Source organism: Panthera pardus, unplaced genomic scaffold (assembly GCF_024362965.1).
Source record: "Panthera pardus isolate Hobbes unplaced genomic scaffold, ASM2436296v1 HiC_scaffold_13, whole genome shotgun sequence".
In the NCBI taxonomy this organism is placed as follows: domain Eukaryota; kingdom Metazoa; phylum Chordata; class Mammalia; order Carnivora; family Felidae; genus Panthera; species Panthera pardus.
In genome coordinates, this window is record NW_026526688.1 from 16454419 (window position 1) to 16466699 (window position 12281).

General features: G+C 39.1%; 1 protein-coding gene across 3 annotated transcripts in view; it reads left to right on the plus strand.

Annotated features, from left to right (window-relative positions):
• Positions 1-12281, plus strand: part of SNX25 (sorting nexin 25) — a 131334-nt gene that overhangs the window by 34440 nt on the left and 84613 nt on the right. For all 3 annotated transcript variants that reach the window (XM_053900844.1, XM_019422270.2, XM_019422271.2), the window contains exon 3: positions 6065-6281. In XM_053900844.1, coding sequence (XP_053756819.1) covers positions 6065-6281 — 217 coding nt within the window. The remainder of the gene's footprint in view (positions 1-6064; positions 6282-12281) is intronic.

The following is a 12281-nucleotide window of genomic DNA, read 5'->3' on the forward strand; positions in this document are numbered from 1 at the left end:
TAAGACTGTAAAGTTTCTCTGTCCTTAAACGTGGCATATTTATCTACCATGGACCAATTTGTTTCAGAATACTTATGGAACAGAAAAGACCAGGGCTGAGGCCTAGTTGACAAAAACCAAAACAGAATGAAACCAAAAAACCCAAAAACCACATTATCCTCAGGCTACTTTCTGAACAATGATTTATTTCAAAAGAACAATATTATCCAAAGCCTTTGGGTAAGAGGTTTAGTTAATTACACTTTGGTACAAGAATTTTTTTTCTTTTTTTTTTTTTTTTAGCATTTATTTATTATTATTATTTTTAAGGTTTATTCATTTTTCAGAGACAGACACAGCGTGAACAGGGGAGGGGCAGAGAGAGAGGGAGACACAGAATCCGAAACAGGCTCCAGGCTCTGAGCTGTCAGCACAGAGCCCAATGCGGGTCCTGAACTCAGAAACCTCAGGATCATGACCTGAGCTGAAGTCGGACACTTAACCGACTGAGCCACCCAGGCTCCCCAAACGTTTATTATTGAGAGACAGAGAGCCTGAGCATGGGAGGGGCAGAGAGAGGAGAAGAACAGAATCTGAAGCGGGCTTCAGGTTCTGAGCTGTCAGCACAGAGCCTGACGCGGGGCTCAAACTCAGAAACTGCAAGATCATGACCTGAGCCAAAGTTGGACGCTTAACCGACTGAGCCACCCAGGTGCCCCTTCACTATATTCTTAATGTTTACAATTTCCTCTCCTTTGTTTTAAGCAAAATGATTTTCAGTGAAGTTGAACATTATATTATCTACCAAAAGAAGAGCTAAAGGCTGCTATAAAGTTGGTCATGAGAGTAAAATGGATGCATTTGTCAGTCGTCAAAAACAACAGTAAACTAGGGGCGCCTGGGTGGCTCAGTCAGTTAAATGCTCGACTCTTGATTTCAGCTCAGGTCATATTCTCATGTGGGTTCGAACCCCACGTCACACTTGCTTCTAGATTTATCCTACTTTGTTACCCTAAATCCTCCTTTTATATTAATCTAACTAAAGTTCCAATCATGTTATTCCATTTTATGTAATCTTCAGTGATTCCTTTTTACCTGCTTATTTCTTTGAGAGCAGTCTAGAACATAGATTTGATAATAGCACTTAAATTTTTGTTGGCTAGTGTTATGTGTTTAGAAGAAAGACTCTTTGCTTGGAAGTGAGGATAAGTTGTTCTTTCTCATTGTGGTTTGTTATATTATTTAAACTTATTTCTTTAAAAAAAATTTATTTTTTGAGAGAGTGAGTGTATAAGCAGAGGAAAAGGGAGAGAGAGAATCTTAAACAAGGTCTACACTCAGCGTGGAGCTCAATCTGGAACTTGATCCCATGACCCTGGGATCATACATGACCTGAGTCGAAATCAAGACTCAGATACTCAACTGAGCTACCCAGGCGCCCCTATGCTTATTTGTTAATAAAGACCATAAAATAATTTTATCATGAATTTCTGTATCTCTTCAAATTGACCCATAGAGCATATTTGAAAATAATTTGTTCATATATGGACTTGTGTAAATGAGTGTAGCTATGTAATAGATACTTAGAATCATGGCTTTGTTTCATACTTTTTCTTTTTTTTGCCCAACTTGGGGCTCAAACTTATGACCCTGAGATCAAGAGACATAGGCTTTACTGACTGAGCCAGCCAAGTGCCCTTGTTTCATACTTTTTATATTTGTTATATTTTTATAATACTTAGCTTAAAGAGGTACTGATAGAGATTGATAGAGATTTGTTAGTGGGACAGGTATGTGTTCTGTTACTGAGTTCAGATTTTTGCCAATACTCATTTTTATCAATTTGTAATCAAAATGTATTATTGGAAGAGTATTCTAGAGCTGTATTAGTTAGCATGTACAATGTGGTTAACAAACGTAATGGGACATTATGTAGATGAATATGCCATTCACATAAATCCTTTAGTATACTAAGATCTTGTTTTAAAGATCTCAAGTCTCTTAAAATTGCTTTTAATTTCCTTCTATAATTTGAAAGCAAATTTTAACGAAAGGAAAAGTGCTTCTATTTCCCAAATGTTTTTGGTTGTAGATTTATTTGCTACTAGTTAGAAACTCTATGGCCTGAAAACTTTGTTTAATGAAAGAGTAAGGGAGAAAGAGTTGCAAATGAACAAATTTAGCAGTGTTTTGTTGTCAAGGTGGCTCTTACCATGTTCTGATAGCTTGGCATTGAGATGTCCAGGAGAAGAATCTAAAGGACTTGTAGACAAGGGCCTGTGGTGGTTACATAATTCAGCCCACCATCTCAGGAAGTAATTTTTTTGTGTCATCCTTGTCCATTGGCTATCTGGCTTGTTTAAAGTTCCCTCTGATGGAATATTCACTATCTAATGTGAATCTTGAATAGCTTTAATGTTTTTTATTCAGTTCCTTCTTATGTTGAACAGAAGAAACAACTTCTTGTGACTTCCAAGTCTGTTTGGTCCTAATAATGCCTTCTAGGGCAATTTTTAAACGTGTAGCCATTTGTGTATTTTTTCATATAAATAATGTTTTAAACAAGCTGGATGTCCACTGGGCAAGGAAGCTGTTTCAGATTTCTCATGTCTTTCACTCCTGTGACTTGTTTAGTTCACCTTAATGTGGAACCATTGTGTGCTGAGTAGAGTGTTTGACTTGCCACCTATTTGACTTTGAGCAAGTTATTTCACTTCTTGGAGTCTCAGTTTCCTGAGAGGATTAGCTCAGTTAGTGTGTAGGAACAATGATCTATTTGTTGCCAATAAATAAGATTATAGGATTAACCTATTCCTGTTTTTGCTGTAATTTCTTAAATATCTGGGTCAGAAACTTTTCCTGTTTTCTCCTAAATGGAATAATCCATTTAGGAATGAGATGTGACTACTTTTTTTAAAATCTAGAAAACATAACCATTTTTTTAAAAAAGTTTGTTTATTTTTGAGAGAGAGAGAGCGAGTGTGGGGAGGGTCAGACAGAGAGGGAGACTGAGAATCCCAAGCAGGCTCCACACTGTTAGTGCAGAGCCTGATGTGGGCCTCAAACTCTTGAATCGTGAGATCATGACATGAGCCAAAATCATGAGTCAGACGCTTAACCGACTGAGCCACCCAGGCACCCTAGAACACATAACAGCCGTTAGTTGAAATTAATATCTGAAAGTGAGCAGAAAATAGCCAAAATGTTTAGGAGATGATTAATTTGTTGGATTTGCGTTTATTTTGCCTTATCTTTTGTGTCCAGTGGATATGTATCTATTCTACCTTCCATACTGGGAGTTTATAATACTAGAATTAAATACTTATTTAATGAAAAATGAACGATTGAGGTAGTGTCTTTTTTTTTTTTTTTTTTTTTTCTTCCCGATGCCTCCCCCATTACTCTTTGGGAAGTAATGGTTCTCAGCTGTAAGGCTTAGCTGTCTTAAGTATCTTATCACTAAGGCCAGTGGAATCACTAGGAGAATTTAGCTAAACCTTTGTACCTATGCGTCTGTGAACAAAATTCTTGGTGCTCTATACGTGTTTTTGACCTATGAGATTTAAGATGCTATTTTGTAAATTATTATAAATCTATAATGCAGACATTCTGGAAATGTGGAAAAGGATTGGATACACTTTCACAGTTGATATTCTGAGAAAAAAACTGTCACAGAATATTAAAACAAGAATGGTGTTTTCTTTGACTTGCGGGCTGTTGCCTACATTTGGAATCCTCACACAGGATGAATACTGATCCTGAGCTGGGGGTTCCATTTGTGACTCAGTTTTCTAGGAAATATGACCCCCACCTTCCCCCACTAAGCGCATTTAAAATTGGTGTGTAGTGGCCAAGATGAGTAAAATGAGCAACAAATCCTGGAATGCACAGGTATTTGAGAATTATAGGTTAGCCTTTTGTAGGCCAGCTGTGAAGTAAATCAGGATCCCAAGTTACATTTTGCTCCATAGGATTCCTGGGGACAAAGCAAAGCAAAAGGATGAACTATTATCTGAGATGACATAAGGTCATATCAAAATTAAGCCAAATCAAGTGGTATTTGAAGAAGGAAAGAAAAAAAACCTTGAGAAATAAGCAGTGCTTAAAATATAGTACAGGTGTCCTTGAGCTGGAACATGAGTATGTGTTTTTCTCTTGGGGGAATTGCCACTTAAGCCCAGTACCATTTTTATTTTTCAGTCTTTATCTTCCTTCTCTATGGACTTGAGCTGCCCTGAGCAGTACAGTGACTTCTGTACAGAAGTGGTAATGGAGTATGTGGCTAGTCCAAATTAAGATGTGCTAGAAGTATAAAATATATACCAGATTGTGAAGACTTAGTATGGAAAAGAATTTCATCAATATATAGTATTGAATATGTATTGAAATCCTAATATTTTAGATATATTAGATGAAATATATTATTGAAATTTAACTGTTTCTTTTTCCCTCTTTTTTTTTTTTTTACTAATTTTTTTTTAAATTTTTTTTTCAACGTTTTTTATTTATTTTTGGACAGAGAGAGACAGAGCATGAACGGGGGAGGGGCAGTGAGAGAGGGAGACAAAGAATCGGAAACAGGCTCCAGGCTCCGAGCCATCAGCCCAGAGCCCGACGCGGGGCTCGAACCCACGGACCGCGAGATCGTGACCTGGCTGAAGTCGGACGCTCAACCGACTGCGCCACCCAGGCGCCCCTTTTTTACTAATTTTTAAAAAAATGTTTATTATTGAGAGACAGAGACAGAGCATGAGCATGGGAGGGACAGAGACAGGGAGAGACCCAGAATCCAAAGAAGGTTCCAGGCTGTGAGCTGTCAGCACAGAGCCTAACGTGAGGCCCGAACTCACAAACCGAGAGATCATGACCTGAGCCGTAGTCAGACACTTAACATACTGAAACAGCCAGGCACTCCTCTTTTTCCCTTTTTAATGTGGCTACTAGGCACTTAAAATTACATATGTGACTCTTCTTTTTCTGTTGGATAGCACTGGTCTAGAGCTCAGGTTTTTTATTCCTAAGGCATAAAATTGGTACAGAATTAAGAAAAGAGAGACTAGAAATCTTCCAAAGAAAGTGGTCAGCTACAGATGCTGAGCCTGGCGTGATACTTGACTTAGGGGATTCTTCCTGCGTTAGTTGGGGTCTCACTAAGAGACAGAAACCACATAGTACATGAACAAGAAAGTTTAATATAAAGTTTTATTAACTTATAAAGGGACTTAGCTACTGAGAGATAAAGAGAACTCCAAAGAATACAAGAAGGGCAGGTAATGGGAGCAATCACTACCCCTAGGGCCAAGCAGAGCACGTTAAGGAGGGACACATTGGAAGAGGGTTCTTTCTTCACCCTGGAGCTGAGATCCGGGCTTGACGGGAGAGGGCACAGCTGTGGCTGTGGTGGAGCGGTTTGGGGAGACACCACAGGTGACAGGAAGCCACCCCCAGGGTGCTAGCACAATTCTCTGGGAAGCTGCCCTCTGAGTGCCATTGGAATCTGCTGGGGGTGGGGTGGGGTGAGTGCCATCTGGTGTCCCACATGCTGCTGCGTGTAGCACGCTGCAGGGGCAATCGGAGAGGAATACACGGGAACCAGGAGAGGAAGCCCCTTCCTCCTCCACAGTCACTCCAGCATCCTCTCCCGATAAATCTTGACATGATCTGGGTTGGCAAAGAAGAAATGTTTACGGGGTCCATCTCCAGTATCCTAAAGCAGGGCAAAAAAGGGTGCATTTGGAGCAGAGAGGCAATAAACTGATGACTGGCACGCTCCATAAGTGTGTTGCCACTGTGTAAGATGCTCTGTTGTTTTGACAAGTTTAGATAGTTTGGCTCCAAGGTAGAATATTTAAAAATTGGGCCATCTATGAATTTTGAGGACAGATGGTCACCACAATCCTAGAATTTTAGTTCGATGAGAATCTCTTTTATTTTGAAATATTTTAGGAAAGATTATGCCTTCTCTTGTTTTGTTATCTACTCTCTTTATATTTTAAACAGTGAATGTTAAAGAGTAGCTTCCAGTAGAAATGCTGTCTTGGTATTTCATTAAAGTTTTACTCCTTGCTCTGTTTATTCCTGGTAGTGTTTGACTACAGTTACAGAGATTACATTCTGTCCTGGTATGGAAATCTCAGCAGAGACGAGGGGCAGCTTTACCATCTGCTCTTGGAAGACTTTTGGGAAATTGCCAGGCAACTGCGCCACAGACTGAGCCACGTGGATGTGGTTAAAGTCGTCTGCAATGATGTTGTAAGAACTTTACTCGCTCATTTCTGTGACCTGAAAGCTGCAAATGCCAGGTAACTGTTTGAATATGAACAACCTCCCCCACTTTTTTTCCACATTAAAATATTTTTCTTTTGTAGAAAGGGGTCAAAGTCAAGATAAAACTCTAGAATTTTCTGCCTTCTTGTTGGCACTTGGCTTGAAATGTACATATGTCGAGGGGTAATAATTATAGTGTGCTGATAGAGAGTTTTTTTTTTTTTTAGTATTAGGAGTACCTATACTGTGAAAAGTGTCTGTGAATTTACAATTTTTTGGATAAGTTTAGAATTCATGTTTCTTTTTGTGAGTTCTGTGTTAAGAGCTCTGTCTCATCATAGTATCCTGAAAATTGACTATTATTTATTGACTATTTATTATTACTACTACTTTTATTCTGAAATATCAACTTCCTTATTTTAGTTTAATTCCTTTTTTTTTTTTTTTTTACATTTTCTTTTTTTTTTTTTAATTTACATCCAAGTTACTTAGCATATGGTGCAATAATTTCAGGAGTAGAATCCAGTGATTGATCCCCTAAATAAACACCCAGTGCTCATCCCAGCGAGTGTCCTCCTTAATGCCCCTTGCCCAGCCCTCTTTAGGAATCTCCTATGGTTTGTCCCCCTCCCTGTTTTTATATTATTTTTGCTTCCCTTTCCTTATGTTCATCTGTTTTGTATCTTAAATTCCACCTATGAGTGAAGTCCTATGATATTTGTCTTTCTCTAATTTCGCTTAGCATAATACCCTCTAGTTCTATTCATGTAGTTGCAAATGGCAAGATTTCACTCTTTTTGATTGCTAATATTCCGTTTTATATATATACCACATCTTCATTATCCATTCATCAGTTGATGGACATTTGCGTTCTTTCCATACGTTAGCTATGGTCAATAGTGCTGCTATGAACATTGGAGTGCATGTGCCCCTTTGAAACAGCACTCTTTTATCCTTTGGATAAATACCTAGTAGTGCAATTGCTGGGTTGTAGGGTAGTTCTATTTTTAATGTTTTGAGGAACCTCCACACTGTTTTCTAGAGTGGCTGCACCAGTTTGCATTCCTACCAGCAATGCAAAAGGGTTCCTCTTTCTCCCCATCCTTGCCAATATCTATTGTTTCCTGAGTGGTTAATTTTAGCCATTCTGACCGGCATGAGGTGGTATCTCATTGTGGTTTTGATTTGTATTTCCCTGATGATGAGTGATGTTGAGCATGTTTTCATGTGTCTGTTGGCCATCTGGATGTCTTCTTTGGAAAAGTGTTTGTTCATGTTTTTTGCTCATTTCTTCACTGGATTGTTTTTTTGGGTGTTCGGTTTGGTAAGTTCTTTATAGATTTTGGATACTAACCCTTTATCGATATGTCCTTTGCAAATATCTTCTCCCATTCTGTCGGTTACCTTTTAGTTTTAATGGTTGTTTCCTTCACTGTGTAGAAGCTTTTTATCTTGATGAGGTCCCAATAGTTCATTTTTGCTTTTGTTTCCCTTGCCTCTGGAGACATGCTGAGTAAGAAGTTGCTGTGGCCAAGGTCAAAGAAGTTATTGCCTGCTTTCTCCTCTAGGATTTTGATGGCTTCCTGTGTTACATTTAGGTCTTTCACCTATTTTGAGTTTATTTTTGTGTGTGTGTAAGAAAGTGGTCCAGGTTCATTCTTCTGCATGTCACTGTCCAGTTTTCCCAACACCATTCCCAGGTGCCCCTGAATGTCCCATTATTGAGTGAGTGCAAAAATGCTGAATTACGGCATTTCTAACTTGCACGTAAAGGTCGTCTTATTTAAAGGAGTGGCCTTCTGCCTGTTTGGATATGGACTCAGTAGGAGAGGCGCTCCTTACAGTTAATGCGGCCTGTTCTCGCTGATATTATTCTATCTCTACTTTCAGGGAAGAGGGAGGGTATCTGACAGACACACAGGAGGATGAATAAGCACTGGCATCCTTATTGGGCAGGTGGTAACTGCTGTTCTCTCCTAAGAAGCCCTGCTGTGTGAATTTACCAGCGAGCAGCCCTCTTTTGCCCTGTGCTGTTGCTCATTGGGGCCCAGCTGGTAAATGTCATTGTCCAGCAGCAGCTCTCTGTTCCCGGCTATATTGCCTCTTTCTAGGAATCATTTTCTCTCCCAGAGTCTACCTGGCACAGGTTTATGAGATCAACATTTACAGAGCCATCTCATGCCTATTACTTTCCAGCTTGCTGCCCTCAGTGTGTTGCAGTTTTTAAAAACCTGTGACCCATAGTAGGAAATACATTTTCTAATGTGACCTAATTTCATAAAACAGTACCTTTGTTACCTGTGATAACTGATACCTTTTTGTTAACTTTCTTTTTTTTTTTTTAATGGTGTTGGGGACGAACTAAATTTTATTTTATTCCTTGTGGCTCACAACCTAGGTTTGAAAAAATTACTGTAGAGCAGTGGTTCTCAGATTTTTTTGGTCTCAGGTCCCCTCTATACTCTTAAAAGTTACTGAAAACCTAAAAGCACTTTATGTGGGCCCTATCTCATGGGGAACTGGAGCCAGGTTGTACTGCGTTTGCAAGAGCTGACTGTGCACGTCTCTTCCCTACTTTGAGATCAATGGCATCACCTTGTTAGCTTGTAATTGGCCATGGTGGGAGTATTTACACAGTGCAATGGGCCAGTACTACAAATCAGAGTGTTTTCCCCCTTGGGGAGCCACTTGTTAAACCTAATACCACCTCCCCTCTCGTTAGACTACCAATATTTACCGTATCAGATATTAAAAGTAAGAAATTTTTAAAGTGCATGAATACACAATACACTTCCCATTAGCCAGTAGAGTGATGTCGGCCCGCATCAGGTAGCCTCTAGAAGCTCCCCGATGCCTCTGAGAACAGGAGTGAAAAAGACAAGTGACATTTTGTACTGCACATAGGGGTCCCCAGACCACCCTTGGCAAACTGCTGTTGCTAGAGAAAGCAGCTTCCAGTAAGGGCGTATGGGAACAAATAGGGAAAATGAGAGAATGAGGACTCTTGGCTTATATCCCTGGCGTCTCAAAAGCTTCAGCCTCTCCTTTTGAGTGTTTAGCAACCCCTTAGAGCTTCTGCTGGTTTGCTGTGGTATCTGTTGTATAAAGTGCTCCTTTGTTCTGCCTGGCAGATACTGTCCAAGACTTGTTTGAACTCCGCAGAAGCTCATTTTAAAGTATTTACATTATGGTCCAGTAGAAGACAGTACTTTAAATCCATGGTTTATTCCAGTTGGAAGACTGATAGATTTAAGTTTGGGAGAAGAGCAAGTGGTTGGAGAAATTTAGTATTTTTGTGATTATCTAATTTGAACATGAACACATATTTTTCATGGAGATGTTTGCCAGCTTCTGAAATTACTGCTTTTGTGACTAATATATTATGTTTATATATATATGTGTATATATATATATATGTATATATATGTGTGTGTATATATATATGTATATACACACATATATATATACATATATATATATACACACACATATATATACATATATATATATACACACATGTATATATATGTATTCTACCCAATCTATTTTGTGACTAATATATTTTGTGACTAAGATATTATGGGTAAAGCATTGCAATAATAGAAACAGAGAATTGATTCCATTTTAGAAACGCCTTCTCCCTGGGCTTCTAGTTTTCTTATACCAGATTTATTTTGCTGAGATCTGGGCTGTGCCCAGAAGCTCTAGTTGATGATTTTTATTAAAGAAAAAAAAAAAATCCACTCTATCCTAGTATTATAGATATTTGAAAAAGTGCCAGTAGGTTACGGGTGTTTTTCATGTAGATGATTGTGCCCTGGAAGTGAACCACAGAGAACTCCTATCTGATTGTGCATTATCTTCTACAAATCACTCAGTGAGACTTGCAGACATTGTGTCCAGGTTTCATGGCTGTGTCTACACTTGCCTGCTCCAGGTAAACAGTGCCCTCGTCCTAGAAATCTCTATTGGTGTGCAGGTATCTGTTGGCTGTAAAATGATTTTGGCAGCCTGGGAAGCACCCAGTTGAATTGGCCACTGTCAGACAAGGGAATAATAAATTGCATTAATAAAAACAACACAATACACTGGTTGACTGTTAGGGAATTGTGTGGAGGCAGCTTTCCAGTCAGCTCATATTTATTTCCAGGCCGACATTCTGTTGCTTTGTAAACCCAGATCACATTTAATTCTTGCCTCTGCTGCTTCTTCCTTTGTCCCATCTGTCTGGTTCCAGCATGTTTCAGAAAAATCTAAAACTGATTTTTCGTATGCTGTTTAATCAATAGCATCTTTAATTTCATATTCTTCTTACAATGTCTTTGTGTTTTGTTTACTAGTCAAGCACAGGCATGCTAAGGGGGAAAATAATTTTTCATTGATTATAGAGCATTGATCAGTCATTGATTATAGAGCAGTATAAAGAGTCTGGACTTGAGAGTCAGGCAGAATAAGGGAGTTATTTCTACTATTTATTACCTCTGGCTTTAGACTATTCACGTAACCACTCAGATCCTCAGTATTCTCATCTATGAAATGGTGATGATGGTATCTGCTTCTTGGTGTAGGTGGGAAGATTTAGTAATGTACATAGGAAACTTATAAAAAGCTAATGTTTGCTCACTCAAGGAATGAGAACCCACATGTAAGTAGTAGGAATTGCAGTAAACAAATGATTGATCCGCACCGGCACAGGAGGATGCTGCCTGGATGAAGAAGGCTCATGGTCACCTCCTGACCCAGAAGTAGCCAGGTGCTTCGAGACTTTTTCTTGGATTCTCAAACAGTACCTGATGTCCACTGACTAGAGGGCATGGTGGGAATATCCTGCTTGGAGTGAACAGAGGGATTCCAGGGAAGCATTTGCCTCTCCTTTTTCCATAGATCGAGCTTGTTTGACTAGCTTGTTTGACTTGTTTGACTCCTGCTTGGAGTGAACAGAGGGATTCCAGGGAAGCATTTGCCTCTCCTTTTTCCATAGATCGAGCTTGTTTGACTAGCTGTCTGGCCTTTGGCTCACTCAGAAAGTTTTCCGTAACTCAGTTTTAGGAGGGAGATGAATTTCTAGAAGTCTGAGGACCAGGCTCTTTTTTATGATCTACCTTCCATTGGAACAGAGAGGGAATTGTATACACTTTGAGAGGGATTTTGGTATTATAGTAAGAAGCCTCTCTTGTTAGTTTTTTTTTTTGAGGGGCCAGTTTTTCCCAATAATCATTAACCAAATACATATTTTAAAGTAAAGTTTTACCCTTAAATGTGCTTGACATGACAAAACTAGCATCTAGATCTTACTATATTAAAATAACATTAGCTGGCAGCATAGAGTTTAAAATAATTGAGGATGCCATTTTAATTATATTATTTTTATTTTTTAAGGTAAACTCTACCGCCAATGGCTCAAACTCATGACCCCAAAATCAAGACTCCCATGTTCTACCAACTGAGCCAGCCAGGCACCCTTGAAGATGCCATTTTTAAAAAGTAAACATCTATCAGTACATATGCAAAGGCTTATTCTTAAAATCTGTTTATTTTGTTGGCTTTGCATATTTGTATTGAACCTCTTGTTGTAGAAGACAAAGAGGAAATCTTTCTTTTTTAGAGTACTTTGGAAACTAGTCTCCATTCTCTAGTGGAAAAAGAAAGCGCAGTGAACTCCCAGGAGGTCTAGTGGTAAAGGCGCCAATATGCATGTGTTTCATTTCCTATGTAGTACCCAGTGCCCAGTATGATTGCTCCCCCTCTGTAGTGTCCCCCACCCCACCCCCAGGATTGACCACTAGTTACTATAAGAAGTCCCTAAATTTTATGTCTTATCTGGTATTAGATATTAGAAAATTAGCTTCCCAGTCTTTCTTGGTCACTACTGCTATCAAGATACTATGGGAAAAGGAGGCATAGAAAGTTCTACTTTCTACTCCTCTTCACTCAGATCCTCCAAATTAACGGTGCTAGGGTAAGAATAGGTCAGTACCCATAGGGAAGCCTTTGACCACGGTGGCAAGACTGTTTAGAAAATACTTGGGATGAGT